Genomic DNA, 24568 nt, shown 5'->3' with positions numbered 1-24568 from the left:
GGGTACCTGAGGTAGCAGAGAGCCGCCAGGAATTGGATCTAATGCTCCAGTTCTCACTGAGAGAGATCGCATCCCCTCAGCAGCACCTCGACCTCATCTCTCCTGCTGCTGCTCCGGAAGGAGAGTCAGAGGGAGGCCCCTGAGCCAGGTTCGTTTGCCCGCAGCACACAGGGGCAGCTGTGCCGGGATGCGTGGAGGCCAGCACATACCCCTCCCTGGCCGCAGTCCCCCTGCCTGGGTCACACTGTCAGGTCAGAAGAACAGAGCCACACATTGTCTCATTCATTCCGTCTTAACAATAACCTCTCATTCTTGCCTTCCTGGGCAGGGTGTCTTGTGATGAATGTGGATAGGGAAGATAATAAAGAATTAGGCCATTAACCCTTGTGATGTGTATGATGCTTTCAGAGGGAGAGGAAAAATATGCATTGTCTTCCACATCACAGAGCTGCTGCAAGCCTAGTTGCTTCTAGCTCTGGATGTAGAGTTGGACACAGTTTCTGCAGTAACAGGAATTTAATTGTCAAAATAAAGGCCTGTGTGTTTTTGAAATACCAGTTGGGGGTTGTGAATTGTTTGGGACGTTCCCCCCGTCCTCCACATACACAATCAGGATGCACGCTGGGGGAATGGGAATGGGAAAGTCGTATGTGACAGAAGACAAAAGACATGGGAGGATTTTGTGAGTGAAGTACAGATACCCCCTAAAGGAGCAGTGGTTTGGAGCAGGAAGGATGCCCCCTAGAGGTGGACGTAAACCGGTCTGAAGTGGGAAGATGGTGATAAGGGGCTTCCTGACGTGGAAAAACTCGGGTCAGCATCGATTCTGAGTTTTGTCCAGGTTGTATACTTGGTATTTTATATGTAAGGCTTTTCTGAGGGAATAAGTGTCAGAGCAGCTTTTGTGGCAACATCAGATAGGAAGAGAGGACCCCCTTAGAGGGCTTTTCACACTGAACGATTGGAGACAACCTAAATATCAACAGTCAGGGATGCTATAAGTGTAAAGTTTAGGTAAAGTATCTATGTCATGATACATACAATGAAATACTATGCAGCCACGTAAAAATTTAAAAGTTAACAGGTGTTAAATAGACTTATTGTGGTGATCATTTCCCAGTATATACAGATATCAAATCATAATGTCAAATCATCTGAACCTAATATAATGTTACATGTCAATTATACCTCAATTAAAAATTTACATATATATATAAATGTGTATATCTGTATATAAAAATGTATGTATACAGAAAGATATTTAAATGAGAAAAGATAAAGATACATTTTTTATAGGTTAAAAATAAAGGTGGTTCTATGCATAGAAAAAAACAAGGATATATACACATATGGTAGTAGTTATTTGTGCAGATGGTGGGGTTGAAGGTGATTTTTTTTCTTTTCTTTTTTAAGCTGATTTGCATTTTCTAAAATTTCTACAATGAAACTATTGTTTTGTAATTAAAAGAATGTTTTAAAACTAAAAAGCTGATTTGGAGGAGAGGAGAGGAAGATGGCGGAAGAGTAAGACGTGGAGATCACCTTCCTCCCCACAGATACACCAGAAATACATCTACACGTGGAACAACTCCTACAGAACACCTACTGAACGCTGGCAGAAGACCTCAGACCTCCCAAAAGGCAAGAAAGTCCCCACGTACCTGGGTAGGGCAAAAGAAAAAAGAATAAACAGAGACAAAAGGATAGGGATGGGACCTGCACCAGTGGGAGGGAGCTGTGAAGGAGGAAAGGTTTCCACACACTAGGAAGTCCCTTCACGGGCGGAGACTGCGGGTGGCAGAGGGGGAAAGCTTCAGAGCCGCGGAGAAGAGCACAGCAACAGGGGTGCGGAGGGCAAAGCGGAGAGATTCCCGCACAGAGGATTGGTGCCGACCGGCACTCACCAGCCCGAGAGGCTTGTCTGCTCACCCGCCGGGATGGGCATGGGCTGGGAGCTGAGGCTCCGGCTTCGGTGCTTAGATCCCAGGGAGAGGACTGGGGTTAGCAGCGTGAACACAGCCTGCAGGGGGTTAGTGCACCATGGGCTAGCCGGGAGGGAGTCTGGGGAAAAGTCTGGACCTGCCGAAGAGGCAAGAGACTTTTTCTTCCCTCTTTGTTTCCTGGTGCGCGAGGAGGGGGATTAACAGCGCTGCTTGAAGGAGCTCCAGAGATGGGCGCGAGCCACGGGTAAAAGCGTGGACCCCAGAGACAGGCATGAGACGCTAAGGCTGCTGCTGCCACCACCAAGAAGCCTGTGTGCAAGCACAGGTCACTCTCCACATCCCCTTCCGGAGAGCCTGTGCAGCCTGCCACTGCCAGGGTCCCGGGATCCAGGGACAACTTCCCCAGGAGAACGCAAGGCACGCCTCAGGCTGGTGCAACGTCATGCCGGCCTCTGCCGCCGCAGGCTCACCCCGCACCCCGTACCCCTCCCTCCCCCCGGCCTGAGTGAGCCAGAGCCCCCGAATCAGCGGCTCCTTTAACCCCGTCCTGTCTGAGTGGAGAACAGACGCCCTCCGGCGACCTACATGCAGAGGCGGGGCCAAATCCAAAGCTGAGCCCCGGGAGCTGTGCGAACAAGGAAGAGAAAGGGAAATCTCTCCCAGCAGCCTCAGAAGCAGCGGATTAAAGCTCCACAATCAGCTTGATGTACCCTGCATCTGTGGAATACCTGAATAGACAACGAATCACCTCAAATTGAGGAGGTGGACTTTGAGAACAAGATTTGTTATTTTTTCCCCTTTTCTTTTTGTGAGTGTGTATGTGTATGCTTCTGTGTGAGATTTTCTCTGTATAGCTTTGCTTCCACCATTTGTCCTAGGGTTCTATCCGTCCGTTTTTTTTTCTTTAAAAAATTTTTTTCTTAATATTTTTTATTTTAATAACTTTATTTTATTTAATCTTACTTTATTTTATTATATTTTATCTTCTTTCTTTCTTTCCTTCCTTCTCTCCTCCCTCCCTCCCTCCCTCCTTTCTTTTCTTTCTTTCTTTCTTTCTTTCTTTCTTCCTTCCTTCCTTCCTTCCTTCCTTCCTTCCTTCCTTTCTTTCTTTCTTTTCTTTCTTTTCTTTCTTTCTTCTTTTTCTCCCTTTTATTCTGAGCCGTGTGGATGAAAGGCTCTTGGTGCTGCAGCCAGGAGTCAGTGCTATGCCTCTGAGGTGGGAGAGCCAACTTCAGGACACTGGTCCACAAGAGACCTCCCAGCTCCACATAATATCAAATGGTGAAAATCTCCCAGAGATCTCCATCTCAATACGAAAACCCAGCTTCACTCAACGACCAGCAAGCTAGAGTGCTGGACACCCTATGCCAAACAACTAGCAAGACAGGAACACAACCCCACCCATTAGCAGAGAGGCTGCCTAAAATCATAATAAGTCCACAGACACCCCAAAACACACCACCAGACGTGGACCAGCCCACCAGAAAGACAAGATCCAGCCTCATCCACCAGAACACAGGCCCTAGTCCCCTCCACCAGGAAGCCTACACAACCCACTGAACCAACCTTAGCCACTGGGGACAGACACCAGAAACAACGGGAACTACGAACCTGCAGCCAGCAAAAAGGAGACCCCAAACACAGTAAGATAAGCAAAATGAGAAGACAGAAAAACATACAGCAGATGAAGGAGCAAGATAAAAACCCACCAGACCTAACAAATGAAGAGGAAATAGGCAGTCTACCTGAAAAAGAATTCAGAATAATGATAGTAAAGATGATCCAAAATCTTGGAAATAGTATAGACAAAATGCAAGAAACATTTAACAAGGACCTAGAAGAACTAAAGATGAAACAAACAATGACGAGCAACACAATAAATGAAATTAAAAATACTCTAGATGGGATGAATAGCAGAATAACTGAGGCAGAAGAACAGATAAGTGACCTGGAAGATAAAATAGTGGAAATAACTACTGCAGAGCAGAATAAAGACAAAAGAATGAAAAGAACCAAGGACAGTCTCAGAGAACTCTGGGACAACATTAAACGTGCCAACATTCGAATTATAGGGGTTCCAGAAGAAGAAGAGAAAAAGAAAGGGACTGGGAAAATATTTGAAGAGATTATAGTTGAAAACTTCCCTAATATGGAAAAGGAAATAGTTAATCAAGTCCAGGAAGCATAGAGAGTCCCATACAGGATAAATCCAAGGAGATATATGCCAAGACACATATTAATCAAACTGTCAAAAATTAAATACAAAGAAAACATATTAAAAGAAGCAAGGAAAAAAAAAAAAGCAAGGGAAAAACAACAAATAACACACAAGGGAATCCCCATAAGGTTAACAGCTGATCTTTCAGCAGAAACTCTGCAAGCCACAAGGGACTGGCAGGACAGATTTAAAGTGATGAAGGAGAAAAACCGGCAACCAAGATTACTCTACCCAGCAAGGATCTCATTCAGATTTGATGGAGAAATTAAAACCTTTACAGACAAGCAAAAGCAGAGAGAGTTCAGCACCACCAAACCAGCTTTACAACAAATGCTAAAGGAACTTCTCTAGGCAAGAAACACAAGAGAAGGAAAGGACCTACAATAACAAGCCCAAAACAACTAAGAAAATGGGAATAGGAACATACATATCGATAATTACCTTAAATGTAAATGGACTAAATGCTCCCACCAAAAGACACAGATTGGCTGAATGGATACAAAAACAAGACCCATATATATGCTGTCTACAAGAGACCCACTTCAGACCTAGACACATACAGACTGAAAGTAAGGGGATGGAAAAAGATATTCCATGCAAATGGAAACCAGAAGAAAGCTGGAGTAGAAATTCTCATATCAGACAAAATAGACTTTAAAATAAAGACTAGTAGAAGAATCAAAGAATCAAAGAATCATAATGATCAAGGGATCAATCCAAGAAGAAGATATAACAATTGTAAATATTTATGCACCCAACATAGGAGCACGTCAATACATAAGGCAAATACTAACAGCCATGAAAGGGGAAATCGACAGTAACACATTCATAGTAGGGGACTTTAACACCCCACTTCCACCAATGGACAGATCATCCAAAATGAAAATAAATAAGGAAACACAAGCTTTAAATGATACATTAAACAAGATGGACTTAATTGATATTTATAGGACATTCCATCCAAAAACAACAGAATACACATTTTTCTCAAATGCTCATGGAATATTCTCCAGGATAGATCATATCTTGGGTCACAAATCAAGCCTTGGTAAATTTAAGAAAATTGAAATTGTATCAAGTATCTTTTCCGACCACAACGCTATGAGACTAGATATCAATTACAGGAAAAGATCTGTAAAAAATACAAACACATGGAGGCTAAACAATACACTACTTAATAACGAAGTGATCACTGAAGAAATCAAAGAGGAAATCAAAAAATACCTAGAAACAAATGACAATGGAGACATGACAACCCAAAACCTATGGGATGCAGCAAAAGCAGTTCTAAGAGGGAAGTTTATAGCAATTCAATCCTACCTTAAGAAACAGGAAACATCTCGAATAAACAACCTAACCTTGCACCTAAAGCAATGAGAGAAAGAAGAACAAAAAACCCCCAAAGTTAGCAGAAGGAAATAAATCATAAAAATCAGATCAGAAATAAATGAAAAAGAAATGAAGGAAATGATAGCAAAGATCAATAAAACTAAAAGCTGGTTCTTTGAGAAGATAAACAAAATTGAAAAAGTATTAGCCAGACTCATCAAGAAAAAAAGGGAGAAGACTCAAATCAATAGAATTAGAAATGAAAAAGGAGAAGTAACAACTGACACTGCAGAAATACAGAAGATCATGAGAGATTACTACAAGCAACTCTATGCCAATAAAATGGACAACCTGGAAGAAATGGACAAATTCTTAGAAATGCACAACCTGCCAAGACTGAATCAGGAAGAAATAGAAAATATGAACAGACTAATCACAAGCACTGAAATTGAAACTGTGATTAAAAATCTTCCAACAAACAAAAGCCCAGGACCAGATGGCTTCACAGGCGAGTTCTATCAAACATTTAGAGAAGAGCTAACACCTATCCTTCTCAAACTCTTCCAAAATATAGTAGAGGGAGGAACACTCCCAAACTCATTGTATGAGGCCACCATCACCCTGATACCAAAACCAGACAAGGATGTCACAAAGAAAGAAAACTACAGGCCAATATCACTGATGAACATAGATGCAAAAATCCTCAACAAAATACTAGCAAACAGAATCCAACAGCACATAAAAGGATCATACACCATGATCAAGTGGGGTTTATTCCAGGAATGCAAGGATTCTTCAGTATCAATCAACGTGATACACCATATTAACAAATTGAAGGAGAAAAACCATATGATCATCTCAATAGATGCAGAGAAAGCTTTTGACAAAATTCAACACCCATTTATGATAAAAACCCTCCAGAAAGTAGGCATACAGGGAGCTTTCCTCAACATAATAAAGGCCATATATGACAAACCCACAGCCAGCATCATCCTCAATGGTGAAAAACTGAAAGCATTTCCACTAAGATCAGGAACAAGACAAGGTTGCCCACTCTCACCACTCTTATTCATCATACTTTTGGAAGTTTTAGCCACAGCAATCAGAGAAGAAAAGGAAATAAAAGGAATCCAAATCGGAAAAGAAGAAGTAAAGCTGTCACTGTTTGCAGATGACATGATACTATACATAGAGAATCCTAAAGATGCTACCAGAAAACTACTAAAGCTAATCAATGAATTTGGTAAAGTAGCAGGATACAAAATTAATGCACAGAAATCTCTTGCATTCCTATACACAAATAATGAAAAATGAAAGTGAAATCAAGAAAACACTCCCATTTACCATTGCAACAAAAGAATGAAATATCTAGGAATAAACCTACCTAAGGAGACAAAAGACCTGTATGCAGAAAATTATAAGACACTGATGAAAGAAATTAAAGATGATACAAATAGATGGAGAGATATACCATGTCCTTGGATTGGAAGAATCAAAATTATGAAAACGACTCTACTACCCAAAGCAATCTACAGATTCAATGCAATCCCCTATCAAACTACCACTGGCATTTTTCACAAAACTAGAACAAAAATTTCACAATTTGTATGGAAACACAAAAGACCCCGAATAGCCAAAGCAATCTTGAGAACGAAAAACGGAGCTGGAGGAATCAGGCTCCCTGACTTCAGACTGTACTACAAAGCTACAGTAATCAGGACAGTATGGTACTGGCACAAAAACAGAAAGATCAATAGAACAGGATAGAAAGCCCAGAGATAAACCCACGCACATATGGTCACCTTATCTTTGATAAAGGAGGCAGGAATGTACGGTGGAGAAAGGACAGCCTCTTCAATAAGTGGTGCTGGGGAAACTGGACAGGTACATGTAAAAGTATGAGATTAGATCACTCCCTAGCACCATACGCAAAAATAAGCTCAAAATGGATTAAAGACCTAAATGTAAGGCCAGAAACTATCAAACTCTTATAGGAAAACATAGGCAGAACACTCTATGACATAAATCACAGCAAGATCCTTTTTGACCCACCTCCTAGAGAAATGGAAATAAAACCAAAAATAAACAAATGGGACCTAATGAAGCTTCAAAGCTTTTGCACAGTAAATGACCAAAAGACAACCCTCAGAATGGGAGAAAATATTTGCAAATGAAACAACTGACAAAGGATTAATCTCCAAAATTTATAAGCAGCTCATGCAGCTCAATAACAAAAAAACAAACAACCCAATCCAAAAATGGGCAGAAGACCTAAACAGACGTTTCTCCAAAGAAGGTATACAGACTGCCAACAAACACATGAAAGAATGTTCAACATCATTAATCATTAGAGAAATGCAAATCAAAACTACAATGAGGTATCATCTCACACCAGTCAGAATGGCCATCATCCAAAAATCTAGAAACAATAAAGGCTGGAGAGGGTGTGGAGAAAAGGGAACACTCTTGCACTGCTGGTGGGAATGTGAATTGGTACAGCCGCTATAGAGAACAGTATGGAGGTTCGTTAAAAAACTACAAATAGAACTACCATATGACCCAGCAGTCCCACTACTGGGCATATACTCTGAGAAAACCATAATTCAAAGAGAGTCATGTACCACAATGTTCATTGCAGCTCTATTTACAATAGCCCGGAGATGGAAACAACCTAAGTGTCCATCATCAGATGAATGGATAAAGAAGATGTGGCACATATATACAATGGAATATTACTCAGCTATAAAAAGAAATGAAATTGAGCTATTTTTAATGAGGTGGATGGACTTAAAGTCTGTCATACAGAGTGAAGTAAGTCAGAAAGAGAAAGACAAATACCGTATGCTAACACATATATATGGAATTTAAGAAAAAACAATGTCATGAAGAACCTAGGGGTAAGACAGGAATAAAGACACAAACCTACTAGAGAATGGACTTGAGGATATAGGGAGGGGGAAGGGTAAGCTGTGACAAAGCGAGAGAGTGGCATGAACATATATACACTACCAAAGGTAAAATAGATAGCTAGTGGGAAGCAACCACATAGCACAGGGAGATCAGCTCGGTGCTTTGTGACCACCTAGAGCGGTGGGATAGGGAGGGTGGGATGGAGGGAGACACAAGAGGGAAGAGATATGGGAACATATGTATATGTATAACGGATTCACTTTGTTATAAAGCAGAAACTAACACACCGTTGTAAAGCAATTACACTTCAATAAAGATGTTAAAAAAAAGAAAAGCTGATTTGTCCTGATTGCAAGAACCACTTGATAGTTAATGACCAAAATTTTCTGTTTCACAGCCAACTGAAAAGCTTTACCTATGGTTCTTCTGAGCATTGATTTAACAGACCTTTAAAGAATTACTTTGACTTTCCAATAATGTACTTTGTTCTGTGCCTAGCAGGTAGTTAATTCTAGGTGCAGATAATATTTGTAATGAACAGAGCCTAGTAGCTCTGGCTTATAAGAGAATAAACTATTTTTAGTAAGAAAGAGAAATCTTAATGACTTCTATAAAAATATGGAGTTTTTTTTTAAAAAAGACTACCTGATTTTGGATGTTGCCTTTTTATTTGTTTTGCACAGGGAAAAGAAATGCTTTGAAAATGTGTTTAGGTTTTTTTTGTTTCCCTCGTCTTTATACAAATATTAAGGTGACCTAGAGGTTGAGTTTAGCTCTAGAGTTTAGTTATTTTTCTGCTGTCCTCTCTTCCCCCTCCCCAGCCTAGTGTGCAACACACTCACACACACACACACACACGTACGCAAGTTTCTCTCTCTTTCCTATTTTGTTCACTGTTGTACTTCTGTTTGTTCTGGGAACAATATGACAAGCTGAGTTCCCTCTAGTGGACAAAACCACTTTTGTCAGCTACTGTGACTGCTGACCAAAGCCAGCAAGGCCAGGCTTTTACTGCTGGTATCAGACCTTTCAAGAATAATATATTCATAGGTAGGAATTTAGTGTGACTCTCTTAAGAGATTGTATCCACAAATTTATGCATGTGTTTACCTAAAATAAATTAATATTTTGGAACCATACTAAGTGCATTTGCTTTGTTAATGATTTTGGAACTAAAGGAAGCATCTTTTAATGAGAATCCCATGCGTTGTTATTGAATGCTATAATGAAAACCACAGGGAAACTACTGTACTGTTAGGTCTTTTAGCTTTTGTAAGATCTGAAAAGTATCTTTAACTTAAAAATTATTTTAGGACTTTTCCGCTTGTAAAGTTTTTCTAAAGATTAAATTTAAATTTTCATGTGTCAGTGTTTTATTATTTCCCTTTTGAAAGGTTATTAGTTGCTTGTGCCCTGGCTAGCTCCTGAAATATCTTTCCTTTTAAATTTAATTTGTTTCCTTATCTTTCAGGGAAGATACCTTTCGTGGTCATTTGTCTTCTGGGCATTTTTTGGCCAGGTGCTGCTGGCATCTAGTAGGTGGAGGTTGGGGAAGCTGCTAAACATCCTCCGCAGGACAGTCCCCACAACCAAGAATTATCCAGTCCAGAATGTCAGTAGTGCCACGGTGGAGAACCCCTGCTCTAAAATAACCAACTTTAGATTGACCACACTTCCAAAACAGCAGCACACCAGGCATCGCCTCTTGATGAAATCAGAGAACCTGTCGTCCTCCCCAGGGCGACACTGGCCTCCTGGAATCAACAGGAGAGCCTGCTTGTCTTTCCCCTGTTCAATGCTCTCCTCTGCCAGGGAAGGAGTTTTCCTCTCCCTTCTGTCAGCTGAAGCTGTCTTACAGTATGAAAATCGGAAGACTTAACATAGATGTTTTAGCCTGATGTCAAGTCATCCATCCTGCCTTTGCATCTGCTCCTAAGTTATCTGTTCAAGAATGACTGTGCCTATTTCCAAAGCTATCATCTTTCTAACTTATTCTAGGCCTTAAGTCTATCTGTGGTAACCTGTCTGGTGCTGAAGGTTTTCTTAAATCTAACCTAAATTATTCTTGCTGCAGATTAGCTTCAATTTTTTTGTTTGTTTGTTTTGTTTTTTTACGGTACACGGGCCTCTCACTGCTGTGGCCTCTCCCGTTGCGGAGCACAGGCTCCGGACACGCAGGCTCAGCGGCCATGGCTCACGGGCCCAGCCGCTCCGCGGCATGTGGGATCTTCCCGGACCAGGGCACGAACCCATGTACCCTGCATCGGCAGGCGGACTCTCAACCACTGCGCCACCAGGGAAGCCCCAATTTTTGTTTCTTTACTAGAAAGTTTGCATAATTACCCTTTGTATACTTGAGGTATTTTGCTGAGTAGCTTCCACACTGTGGTTTTCTCTAATGGTAAGCCTTTTAATCACTTTTATACTTAGCCATTTTTACAACTCTATTCTGAAATTCCTTTGAGTTGGAAAATGGAGGCTTGAGCCAGATATAGTTTTGACCAATACTGTGTATATGATGCTTTGAAAAAGCATTTTCTGTATTGTTTACAAGTCATGGGCCCTAACCTCTGGTCCTTTTTCTGCTGTGTTCCTAGTTATTTCTTATATTTATATGCTTTATATGCTTTATCCCCTACTCCTGCCATCTCTGAGTATATTACTTGCTTCTTACACCTGTTTCACTTGTTTTATTCTTATTGGCTTCTGATTTGTTTTATATTATTCTGGACTTTCACTCCTTGGAGGGTTTCCCTGCTCGTTATGTATTATTTGCTTATATACTATGCGTGCTTTTGAGTCCTCCATCCACACGGGTGACAGTGATGTCCAGAATAACCACCGTAAGGCAGTCCTCAACCATCCCCTAAAAGTCCAAGTAAATCATCGATAATCTTGCTTTGAACTTAATCCTCTTACAGGTTTTACATACTTTTCAATAGCTGGATGATAAAGCAGTGGTGTCCAACAGAACTTAACAAGGTCATGGAAATAGTCTATGTTTTATTGCAGCCCCTAGCCACATGTAGCTGTTGAGCAGTTGCAATGTGGCTTGTGTGACTGAAGAGCTTAATTTTAAATTTAATTAATTTAAATTGAAATTTCAAAAAGTCTCATGTGGCTAGTGGCTACCTATTGGACAGTGCAGATGTATCACATTGCTACCCAAAATGTGGTCCTCAGACCAGCAGCATTGCCATCACCTGGGAGCTTGCTAGAAATGCAGAATCTCGGGTCCCTTTAGTTCTACTGAATTAGGTCTGCAGTTTGACAAGATCCTCAGGTGACTTCCACGGCACACTCGAGTTTGAGAAGCACTGATACTTGGCTGTACATTGGAGTCACATGGGGAATTTTTAAAACTATTGCCACTTGGGCCCACCCTCAGCGACTCTGATTTAATTGGTATTAGGTGTGGCCTGGGCTTGGGTTTTTTTTTTTTTTTTTTTAAAAACATCCCCCAAAGTGATTCTAATTATACAGCAAAGACTTGTGGTATTCAAACTTCGTGTGTATCCACATCACCTGGGAATTTGGTAAAATACAGAGGCCCAGCTCTTTCCTGCTTCAGCAGGTCTGGGTCTGGGTCCTTTATTAGCCCTCCAGTGATTCTGATCTCCACATTTGGGGTTTTTAAATTCCTGATCTGGAAGATAGTTTCCCGCTTTGTTGGAAGTTGTCATGTAAGCGAGAATGCAATGCCTTGCTGACTTGAAAGAAAATTGATCTACTAGATCTTTCAGTCATATGACTAAATGAGTGATTTATGAATACTTGTTTTCCACAAAGTGTGCCACTCTTGGTGTTTGCTCAGTGTTTCCCGCGTGTGATTTTTAAAATTAGTTGGTGAATTTCTGGTCTCTAAGACAAGTTTTTCTTCCCCTTTGGACCGTTAGAAGTATCATTCACATTTTGCTTTTCAGAATTGCTAGGAGTTCTGCTCACGACAGCTGGTAGCTTCACTGTCAGTTTGCCAGTTCCTTAAGGTACAATTTGGAAAGACTCTGGATCAGAATGTTCTATAGTACAGAAGCGTCTCAGACTCAAGAAGAGCCCAACCCCTGTTCCCCACATAGCCCTCAGTCGGTCAGATGCAGCCTGTCAGCTGGGGGCAGTTGGTGTGGAGGGGTGATTTAATGGTGTCTCTGGTACATTCAGATCTCGGCCCATTCCAGACTTTAGGCTACAGGGTCAGGAGTATTGCATTTGCCGTAAGTCTGTCATGGGAGCTGGGGAAGGGAATGGATAACTAGATGACTCTTTTCCTTTTTCTTTTTTAAAATGTGCTGTTAAGTTTTATGTCAGCCAAAAAACTTTATTTTTGTGATCAGGAAACTTTTTGTATGCTAACGCAGCCAACTTTTGTTAGACCAGGAGTTTATTAGCTATTTGTTTCTGGGAAATAGGATAAGAATTGATGAGGGTTTGGGAAACATGTTAGTAAAAAACTCATTTTTCTCTGCAAAAATTAATTGCTATTAAAAACATGTCACAGAACTGTCTTCCTTCTCTGATTATCAACTTCAGTTTCAATCCTTGTGTTTCCTACAGTAAAATTGTGGGTGGAACGTGAAGTGAGTGTGGATTGCTTTTAACCTGTGATGACTTCAGGGCTTTACTAGGAAGTCAGCAGCTTTTCTATGGCTGTCCCTGCCCAGATAATGGCAGGTCTGAAATCAAAAGTCATCAAATATGACGTGGGAAAGGCGCAATCAACTTGTGTCTTAGTGGAGATTAAGTAGACTCTGTGCGACCTCTCTGGCAGCAGTAGATAAGAAAAAATGAGATGAAAGAGCCCAGGAAAAGAAGGCTGTCTGAGCACTAGAAGGACACAGATTTGCAGCTGGTTCTCTTAACTGAGGACTTGTCCTACTAGGAAGCTGTGATCCTGCTACGTTGTGCGGAAACAGCTCGAGGACCAGGACTCTCCGGGGGCACCCCTTTCCGATGAACTTTAGAGGGCCTTAGACAAAGAGGGGCTCTCTTGGTTTCACTTAAAGCAAGAAGATAACTTCTGGGCAGACTGATGCCATGCTTGGAAGCAAGGGCTTGGAGGCCAACCCTCAATAAACAGTTTCCCTCAGTGAAGGAGCTGGAGCCTCTGTGAGACACTCTCCCAAAGCCTCCAGCCTGGGATGCATTCCTGTGATAGGAGTCAGCAGTGCTTAAGTTTGCCACAGTGAGCTGAGCAAGCAGAAGCTCACCTCTTTCTTATTCTCCTAACCGTGGAGGCAGGCTCCATTGGAAGCTTGTTTCTTGTCGGTGAGCGGAGTAAAAATCAGTAGCCCACTGGGGCTTACACGGCAATGGGAGTGAGAAGGCATCTCTTTAAATATTCCTGGTAGGCCTAGATGATGGCTCTAGACCAGCAGTTGAGTATCACCATGATTTAGGCAAAATCCGAAGCCTGGGAGGTACCCTAGAGGCAAGGAGAACGGGCTGGTGCCATAGATCCAGGGTGGCAAATTGAGAGAAAAGTATGGGAAAGATTGGGTCAAGAAGCATGAGACTTACTCCCAGTTCTAAGAACTGCCCGGCCTTATGTTCCTTGCTTCACGACTAGGCAAATGCTTAAAGACAAAACTCAGAAAGGAGGGCACACAAAGCTGATGATAGCAGAGAATCAGGCTATCATTAGAGAATTAGGCCCTTTACAGGTGTTGACTGTATCCAGTATATATTCACTAGGTGGGGAGGGGAGGTTTCTTCCCTTTTGAGGAAGGCGGAGGCTTGGAAAGGCATGGACTGGTGGAATTTGGTGTTTTGAAATGAATGCTGTCTGACCTTGTCTTTCCCTTTGGCTGTGTACCTAGCGTGTGTCAGTTCCTGGAGCTGTGTCAAAGCCCAGAAGGTGGCTTTGGAGGGGGCCCTGGCCAGTACCCACACCTTGCGCCCACGTACGCAGCAGTCAACGCGCTGTGCATCATTGGCACCGAAGAGGCCTATGATGTCATTAACAGGTACAGTCAAAGCCAGCAGGACTGGGCACCCAGCTGGGCTCCCGCCTGCTGACAGTGCACTGACCATCGCCATCTCCTGCCTCTCTCCTGTTCATTTCTCAGAGAGAAGCTTCTCCAGTATTTGTACTCGCTGAAGCAACCCGATGGCTCTTTTCTCATGCACGTTGGAGGTGAGGTGGACGTGAGGTGAGTGGGGTTTTTCTCAGGCAGCTGCATCAGCAGATTCTCGGGTTTATCTGCCATCAGAGATGCCAAGCCCGGGGAACAATACAGGGAAGCTGCTGCCTTGTCTCACCGAATGACATGCAGAGTAAAGTGTCAGTGACACAGTTCAGAATCACTGCACATACGATACAGATGTCCTCAGGGGTCACTGTCACTTGACTTCTTTTATGTAAATGCCAAAATATGAGTAACACAGAAATAAAATCAAATGCTTTTGTTTTAAAAATGAAAAATACATTTGTGTATGAAAGGATATACTGTAAGATGTAACTGTATACTGTAATATAATTTTTCATCTCTCTGGCATGGGAATGGGAGATATTTTCTGAATGAATTTGATGAAATCATGAGAATGTTTAACAACTGTGTGAGAATTGCTTTGGGTGGTGCAGAAACTCTTAGGGGCCAGTAGGGTGTATGACAAACAGTTGCATGAACTGATGGAACCAGCTGGCTCAAAATGATCATTTTTCTCAAGAATTACAAGTACCTAGCAAGTAGTTTACTCACCTGGCAGGAGGTTGCCTATGAAGCATATAGGGAATTCACTGAATTAGTCATTACTCAAAGGCAGTGTGGATCATTGAGATTTTATACCAGATTATTCTTCTTTAGTCTGATAAATACATTTTTTATGAGGTTTCTGTATCAAAGCCATCTTATTGCCTATTTGTAAATGTATTTTCCTCTACACAAGTTGATTAATATTCTGGCTTAACTATTGGTTTGAAAGTGTAGGGGAAGAAAAAAACATGAAAGTTGTGGAGCACAAAACACGTTGCAGATAAAAGTAGGTAACGAGCTGCAAAGACCTTCAGTGAAGGATATTCTTTTGTCTGTAAGTAGACCAGGTATCTGGGAACCTAGGTACCTGGAGAACTGTCTCTCTACTCCCAACGCTTCTGACATGAAATGTCGGGGTGTTTTTTCCTCGTATTAAACAGTTCCGACCCTGACTACCCAGAGTTAGCACACGTCACAGGTTAAGGGCTCAGTCCCACAAGACTGCCCCCATCTCAGACAGTGGTCACAAGTAGTGGGTTCCCAAGTTACCCACACTTCTGCCTGACTTGGCTACAAACCAGGGGTTCCTACGACCCCCTCCTCATTTTAGTAATTTGCTAGGAGAGCTCAGAATACTCAGGAGAATTTTTTACTGTTTAACTAGTTTATTATAAAGGATGTCATAAAGGATACAAATGAACAGCCACATGAAGGGGTATATAGAGTGAGGGCTGGAAATGTCCAAGCGTAGGGATTTGTGTCCCCGTGACGTTGGGATGTTCCACCCTCCCAGCAGGCACAGGGGTGCGTCCACAGCCCAGAAGCTCCCCAGACTCCTTCATCTAGGGTTTTTATGGAGGCTTCACTATGTAGGCATGATTGATGAACTCATCGGCCACTGGGTGATTAACTCAGTCTTCTGGAGAGTGGGCCTGAAAGTTCCAACCCTCGAATCCCATGGTTGGTGCCTCTGGCAACCAGCCCCCATCCTCCAGGAGTCACCTCATTAGCATAAACTCAGGTGTGGTCGAAGGGCGCATTTTATGAATAACAAGACTCTCCTATCGCCCATCAGTCGGGAAATTCCAAACGGGTTTTATGAGCTCTGTGCTGAGGGGAAGACCAAATACGTATTTCTTCTTATATCACAGTATCCCGGTATCTGTTGTTAAAAGATAAATGGAGTCCCATTAACAATTCTATGAATTTATTTGAGCAAAGATTGATTTGAATGAGGCAGCATCCCATCTAGCACACAGAAAGGAGCCCTGAGGAGCTGTACAAAATGAGAAACTTTTATGGGCAGAAGGGAGCAGGGACAAGGAAGTTAAACCAGGCAAAAAAGCGGGTTGGCTATGTCCACCAGGCAGATTCCCTCACCGCTGCTCGTCAGGTGATTCCTGATTGACGGGTTTAAGATTCCATTTCTGGGAGGGCAGAAACCATAATGAGGTCACGGTTTGGCAATGTGGAGTTTAGCACAAGGGACACTCCCTTTTGGGCCTGTGGTCTTGTTTTTACACTGTGTATGCCAGTGAAGCCAATATAATTATTGAGGAAAAGCAGTATTGTGTTGACGTCTTAAGAAAAAAGTTAAAAAATGTTTTCCCCCTCTTGTTTTTTTTTTTTTTTTTTGCGGTACGTGGGCCTCTCACCGTTGTGGCCTCTCCCGTTGCGGAGCACAGGCTCCGGACGCGCAGGCTCGGCGGCCATGGCTCACGGGCCCAGCCGCTCCGCGGCATGTGGGATCTTCCCAGACCGAGGCACGAACCCATGTCCCCTGCATCGGCAGGCGGACTCTCAACCACTGCGCCACCAGAGAAGCCCTGTTTTCCCCCTCTTGGTCACTACATTTTCATCCTGTTCTACAAGTACTCCAAATTTAGCTTTTTAAAGTTTCCTGAGATTATAGGTGAAAGCAAAGAAACCCTGGCAAGATTGCTTTGGCATTTTATCACATACCTTTTTCAGATATGATTACTCTCTAACTTACTCGTTCTGGCGCCGGTTTCCTTCTGTTTTCTTTTTTTTTCCTGCAAGAGGTGTCCATTGAATTCTGGAGTTCAAAGAGACCCAATACTTTGTTTTTTGTTTGTTTGTTTTTTTACTCACAAATAACCTGTGTATGTTTATTTTTTATTTATTTATTTTTATTAGTTATCCATTTTATACAGATCAGTGTATACATGTCAATCCCAATCGCCCAATTCATCACACCACCACCACCACCCCTCTGCCGCTTTCCCCTCTTGGTGTCCATACGTTTGTTCTCTACATCTGTGTCTCGATTTCTGCTCTGCAAACTGGTTCATCTGTACCATTTTCTAGGTTCCACATATATGCGTTAATATACGATATTTGTTTTTCTCTTTCTGACTTACTTCATTCTGTATGACAGTTTCTAGATGCATCCACGTCTCTACACATGACCCAATTTCGTTCCTTTTTATGGCTGAGTAATATTCCATTCTATATATGTACCACATCTTCTTTATCTATTTGTCTGTTGATGGGTAGTTAGGTTGCTTCCATGACCTGGCTATTGTAAATAGTGCTTCAATGAACATTGAGGTGCATGTGTCTTTTTTTTTTTAATAAATAAATAAATTTATTTATTTTTGGCTGTGTTGGGTCTTCGTTGATGTGCGTGGGCTTTAGCTGCAGTGAGCGGGGGCTACTCTTAGTTGCTGTGCACAGGCTTCTCATCGTTGTGGCTTCTCTTGTTGCGGAGCATGGGCTCTAGGCGCGCAGGCTTCAGTAGTTGTGGCACGTGGGCTCATTAGTTGTGGCCTACGGGCTGTAGAGCTCAGGTTCAGTAGTTGTGGCGCACGGGCTTAGTTGCCCCATGGCATGTGGGATTTTCCCAGACCAGGGCTCGAACCCGTGTCCCCTGCATTAGCAGGAGGATTCTTAACCACTGCGCCACCAGGGAAGCCTGCATGTGTCTTTTTGAATTATGGTTTTCTCTGGATATATGCCCAGTAGTGGGATTGCTGGGTCATATGGTAATTCTATTTTTAGTTCTTTAAGGAACCTCCGTACTGTTCTCCAAGGTGGCTGTATCAATTTACATTCCTACCAACAGTGCAAGAGGGTTCCCTTTTCTCCACACCCTCTCCAGCATTTGTTGTTTGTAGATTTTGTGATGATGCCCATTCTAACTGGTGTGAGGTGATACCTCACTGTAGTTTTTTTTATCTTTTTTTTTTTTTTTTTGCTCTATGCGGGCCTCTCACTGTGTGGCCTCTCCCGTTGCAGAGCACAGGCTCCGGACGCACAGGCTCAGTGGCCATGGCTCACGGGCCCAGCCGCTCCGCGGCATGTGGGATCTTCCCGGCCCGGGGCGCAAACCCGTGTCCCCTGCATCGGCAGGCGGACTCTCAACCACTGCGCCACCAGGGAAGCCCCTCACTGTAGTTTTGATTTGCATTTCTCTAATAAGTAGTGATGTTGAGCAGCTTTTCATGTGCTTCTTGGCCATCTGTATGTCTTCATTGGAGAAATGTCTATTTAGGTCTTCTGCCCATTTTTCGATTAGGTTGTTTGTTATTTTAATACTGAGCGGCATGAGCTGTTTATATATATTGGAGATTACTCCTTTGTCTGTTGATTCGCTTGCAAATATTTTCTCCCATTCTGAGGGTTGTCTTTCCATATTGTTTATGGTTTCCTTTGCTGTGCAAAAGCTTTGAAGTTTCATTAGGTCCCATTTGTTTATTTTTGTTTTTATTTCCATTACTCTAGGAGGTGGTTCAAAAAATATTTTGCTGTGATTTATGTCAAACATTCTTCCTATGTTTTCCTCTAAGAGTTTTATAGTGCCCGGTCTTACATTTAGGTCTCTAACCCATTTTGACTTTATTTTTGTATATGGTGTTAGGGAGTGTTCTAATTTCGTTCTTTTACATGTAGCTGTCCAGTTATCCCAGCACCACTTATTGAAGAGGCTGTCTTTTCTCCATTGTATATCCTTGCCTTCTTTGTCAAAGATTAGTTGACCATAGGTGCGTGGGTTTATCTCTGGGCTTTCTATCCTGTTCCATTGATCTATTTTTCTGTTTTTGTGCCAGTACCATGTTGTTTTGATTACTGTAGCTTTGTAGTATAGTCTGAAGTCAGGGAGTCTGATTCCTCCAGCTCCATTTTTTCCCCTCAAGACTGCTTTGGCTATTCGGGGTCTTTTGTGTCTCCATACAAATTTTAAGATTTTTTGTTGTAGTTCTGTAAAAAATGCCATTGGTAATTTGATAGGGGTTGCATTGAATCTGTAGATTGCTTTGGGTAGTATAGTCATTTTCACAATACTGCTTCTTCCAATCCAAGAACATGGTATATCTCTCCATCTGTTGGTATCATCTTTAATTTCTTTCATCAGTGTCTTATAGTTTTCTGCATACAGGTCTTTGGTCTCCCTAGGTAGGTTTATTCCTAGGTATTTTATTCTTCTTGTTGCAGTGGTAAATGGGAGTGTTTCCTTAATTTCTCTTTCAGATTTTTCATCATTAGTGTATAGGAATGTGAGAGATTTCTGTGCATTAATTTTGTATCCTGCAACTTTACCAAATCCATTGATTAGCTCTACTAGTTTTCTGGTGGCATGTTTAGGATTCTCTATGTATAGTATCATGTCATCTTCAAACAGTGACAGTTTTACTTCTTTTCCAATTTGTATTCCTTTTATTTCTTTTTTCTTCTCTGATTGCCATGACTAGGACTTCCAAAACTATGTTGAATAATAGTGGTGGGAGTGGACATCCTTGTCTTGTTCCTGATCTTAGAGGAAATGCTTTCAGTTTTTCACCATTGAGAAGGAGGTTTGCTGTGGGTTTGTCATATATGGCCTTTATTATGTTTAAGTAGGTTCCCTCTATGCCCACTTTCCGGAGAGTTTTTATCATAAATGGGTGTTGAATTTTGTCAGAAACTTTTTCTGCATCTATTGAGATGAACATATGGTTTTTATTCTTCAATTTGTTAATATGGTGTATCACATTGATTGATTTGCATATATTGAAGAACCCTTGCATCTCTGTGATAAATCTCACTTGACCATGGTGTATGATTCCTTTTAATGTGTTGTTGGATTCTGTTTGCTAGTATTTTGTTGAGGATTTTTGCATCTATATTCATCAGTGATATTGGTCTGTAATTTTTTTTTTTTTGTAATATCTTTGTCTGGTTTTGGTATCAGGGTGATGGTGGCCTCATAGAATGAATTTGGGAGTTTTCCTTCCTCTGCAATTTTTTGGAAGAGTTTGAGAAGGATGGATGTTAGCTCTTCTCTAAATGTTTGATAGATTTCACCTGTAAAGCCATCTGGTCCTGGACTTTTGTTTGTTGGAAGATTTTAAATCACAGCTTCAATTTCATTACTTGCAATTGGTCTGTTCATATTTTCTATTTCTTCCTGGTTCAGTCTTGGAAGGTTATACCTTTCTAAGAATTTTTCCATTTCTTCCAGGTTGTCCGTTTTATTGGCGTAACACTGCTTGTAGTAGTCTCTTATGATGCTTTGTATTTCTGCGGTGTCTGTTGTAACTTCTCCTTTTTCATTTCTAATTTTATTGATTTGAGTCCTCTCCCTCTTGATGAGTCTGACTAATGGTTTATCAATTTTGTTTATCTTCTCAAAGAACCAGCTTTTAGTTTTATTGATCTTTGCTATTGTTTTCTTTGTTTCTATTTCATTTATTTCTGCTCTGGTCTTTATGATTTCTTTCCTTCTGCTAACTTTGTGTTTTGTTTGTTCTTCTTTCTCTAGTTCCTTTAGGTGTAATGTTAGATTGTTTATTTGAGACTTTTCTTGTTTCTTGAGGTAGGCTTGTATAGCTATAAACTTCCATCTTAGAACTGCTTTTGCTGCATCCCGTATGTTTTGGATTGTCGTTTTTATCTTTTTTTTTTTTTTTTTTTTGGTTCGCGGGCCTCTCACTGTTGTGTCCTCTCCCGTTGCGGAGCACAGGCTCCGGACGCGCAGGCTCAGCGGCCGTGGCTCACGGACCCAGCCGCTCCGCGGCATGTGGGATCTTCCCGGACCGGGGCACAAACCCGTGTCCCCTGCATCAGCAGGCAGACTCTCAACCACTGCGCCACCAGGGAAGCCCGGATTGTCGTGTTTTGATTGTCATTTGTCTCTAGGTATTTTTTGATTTCCTTGTTGATTTCTTCAGTGATCTCTTGGTTATTTAATAACATACTGTTTAGCCTCCATGTGTTTGTGTTTTTTACGTTTTTTTTCCCTGTAATTGATTTCTAATCTCATAGCGTTGTGGTCAGAAAGGACGCTTGATATGATTTCAATTTTCTTAAATTTACTGAGGCTTGATTTGTGACCCATGATGTGATCTATCCTGGAGAATGTTCCGTGCACATTTGAGAAGAAAGTGTAATCTGCTGTTTTTGGATGGAATGTCCTATAAATATCAATTAAATCTATCTGGTCTATTGTGTCATTTAAAGCTTGTGTTTCCTTATTAATTTTCTATTTGGATGATGTGTCCATTGGTGTAAGTGAGGTGTTAAAGTCCCCCACAATTACTGTGTTGCTGTCAATTTCCTCTTTTATAGCTGTTAGCAGTTGCCTTATGTATTGAGGTGCACCTGTGTCGGGTGCATATATATTTATAATTGTTATATCTTCTTTTTGGATTGATCCCTTGATCATTACATAGTGTCCTTCCTTGTCTCTTGTAACATTCTTTATTTTAAAGTTTATTTTATCTGATATGAGTATTGCTACTCCAGCTTTCTTTTGATTTCCATTTGCATGGAATATCTTTCTCCATCCCCGTACTTTGAGTCTGTATGTGTCCCTAGGTCTGAAGTGGGTCTCTTGTAGACAGCATATATATGGGTCTTGTTTTTGTATCCATTCATCAAGCCTGTGTCTTTTGGTTGAACCATTTAATCCATTCACGTTTAAGGTAATTATCAATATGTATGTTCCTATGACCATTTTCTTAATTGTTTTCGGTTTGTTTTTGTAGGTCCTTTTCTTCTCTTGTGTTTCCCACTTAGAGAAGTTCCTTTAGCATTTGTTGTAGAGCTGGTTTGGTGGTGCGGAATTCTCTTAGCTTTTGCTTGTCTGTAAAGCTTTTGATTTCTTCATCGAATCTGAATGAGATCCTTGCTGGGTAGAGTAATCTTTGTTGTAGGTTCTTCCTTTTCATCACTTTAAGTATATCATGCCACTCCTTTCTGGCTTGTAGAGTTTCTGCTGAGAAATCAGCTGTTAACCTTATGGGAGTTCCCCTGTATGTTATTTGTCGTTTTTCCCTTGCTACTCTCAGTAATTTTTCTTTGTCTTTAATTTTTACCAATTTAATTACTATGTGTCTTGGCGTGTTTCTTCTTGGGTTTATCCTGTATGGGACTCTCTGCACTTCCTGCACTTGGGTGGCTATTTTCTTTCCCATGTTAGGGAAGTTTTTGACTATAATCTCTTCAAATATTTTCTCAGGTCCTTTCTCTCTTCTCCTTCTGACACCCCTATAATGTGAATGTTGTTGCATTTAATGTTGTCCCAGAGGTCTCTTAGGCTGTCTTCATTTCTTTTCATTCTTTTTTCTTTATTCTGTTCCCCAGCAGTGAATTCCACCATTCTGTCTTCCAGGTCAGTTATCCATTCTTCTGCCTCAGTTATTCTGCTATTGATTCCTTCTAGTGTAGTTTTCATTTCAGTTATTGTATTGTTTATCTCTGTTTGTTTGTTCTTTAATTCTTCTAGGTCTTGGTTAAACATTTCTTGCATCTTTCTCGACCTTTGCCTCCGTTCTTTTTCCGAGGTCCTGGATCATCTTCACTATCATTATTCTGAATTCTTTTTCTGGAAGATTGCCTATCTCCATTTCATTTAGTTGTTTTTCTGGGGTTTTATCTTGTTCATTCATCTGGTACATAGCCCTCTGCTTTTTCATCTCGTCTGTCTTTCTCTCCTTCTGTTTTCTTATTCATATCTGCTAGACATAAAAAATGTTTGTTTCACTGAAGAGCACTGTAGCCCTATTCCTCCTCTACCCGAGCTCCTCTGGTAATGTTCTGCCATTCGAGCCATGCTTTTCATTTACAGAGGATTAAAGATGTGAATGACGGATGAAACCTAGCAGGTCTCGTGCAGTTTCCCTGCTTTGTGTGGTTTCTAGTGCCCCAGTTCCATCACTTTTCACTTTGTCTTCCTTTAATTGTCTTTGCCTGGAAGCATCAGCAGTTACTCCTGAGTGCTGTTGAGTGGATTTGACCTGAAGAGAAGCAGCAGTTGATGGGGACAGTTTGGCATCTGGAGGCTAGCTTGTCTCATTCTGGGTTAGGCAGAACTGGTCTCTTGATCTTTCAGGTCTATCACAACTCCTTCCAGTTTCTGAGATGAGCTTATTCCGGCATTCACAGCTCCTGTGGACTGCCAGTAATCCAGTTGCAATGAGCTCATAGCAAGCACCATTTTTTTCTCAGTTCTTAAGAAAGGAGCAGTTATGTACTCCTGACCTCCTAATCTAGGTTATATAACCGGAAGCATTCTGGGCGGGTAGTGGGGAGATAGGGACCCAGCATTTGCAAAAGTTTTGGCGACAGAGCATAGAGTGTGTTCAGGAAAGGAGAAGTTCAGTGTGGCTGAAGTGCAGAGGCCTGGTGGGCAGGGGGAGAAATGAAGCTGGACGGCCAGGCCGGGAATAGCCCAAGGGGCCCCGAAGTCTTGAGAAGGCTGGAGTTTATTTTAAGGGTAGTGGGAAGCCACTGACAAGTTGTAAGTAGGGAGTGACACAGTCTGATTTGTATTTTATTAGAAGTTCTGCAGTTACAGTGAATAGATTGTAGTGTTTTAGTGAAAATCCTCTGGCTTCAGGGCTAGAGGGAAACTGACCCAGGTTAATGGTGACTTGGATTTGGGTAACAGCAGAGAGGATGGAGGGTAGTGGACAAATCTGAGAGATGTGACGACTGGATAGAGGGAGAGAGGAAGAAGATGCTCGAAAAAGGTGTGTTTTGTTCGCTCTCGGTCTCAGCGTGAGATCTGGCAGCAGGTCTCAGTTCTTCCATTTATGAGGCGACCGCCCTGTGTCCGCCACCTCCCCACCTCAGAGGTTATGTTCGGATTCAAGAGCAAATACCCTTGAAGCCCTTTGAGAGGCTTGAGACCTGAGAGCAGTTAGGTCAGGCTTTTGAATTTAGCTTATGGTAGATGGTAACATTTGGCAGAAAGGACTCTCCATGCTTCTGATGCCTGCTGGTATAACTCAGCCTCTGCTGTGCCTTTGGCCAGCGTGAGCAGGCTGATAAAAGTGCTGGGAGGAGAATGATGCCTGCGGCTCACTGGAAAGCCCCAGTGCACTTGGCTCAGTGTTATGTCCATATTGAACAATACGGAAGCTGGACCCTTCTCTCTCCTCCCTTTTATGTTCCTGAGGAGCCCTTAGAAAAAGGATCTGTAAACAGAATTGGAACAAACTGGTTTTGTCTTCATAAAACAGAGCTGAGATGTCGGA

The 24568-nt window shown here is 41.8% G+C and overlaps 1 protein-coding gene across 3 annotated transcripts in view; it reads left to right on the top strand.

Annotated features, from left to right (window-relative positions):
- FNTB (farnesyltransferase, CAAX box, subunit beta) overlaps positions 1 to 24568 on the top strand; it is an 85358-nt gene that overhangs the window by 35737 nt on the left and 25053 nt on the right. For 2 of the 3 annotated variants that reach the window (XM_033851051.2, XM_019922560.3), the window contains exons 5-6: positions 14214 to 14360; positions 14463 to 14546. In XM_033851051.2, the coding sequence (XP_033706942.1) occupies positions 14214 to 14360; positions 14463 to 14546 (231 nt within the window). The other variant, XM_073800360.1, reaches the window with a different exon arrangement.

The sequence above is a fragment of the Tursiops truncatus genome, chromosome 2 (assembly GCF_011762595.2).
Source record: "Tursiops truncatus isolate mTurTru1 chromosome 2, mTurTru1.mat.Y, whole genome shotgun sequence".
In the NCBI taxonomy this organism is placed as follows: domain Eukaryota; kingdom Metazoa; phylum Chordata; class Mammalia; order Artiodactyla; family Delphinidae; genus Tursiops; species Tursiops truncatus.
This window is presented reverse-complemented; position numbering and strand designations above follow the sequence as displayed.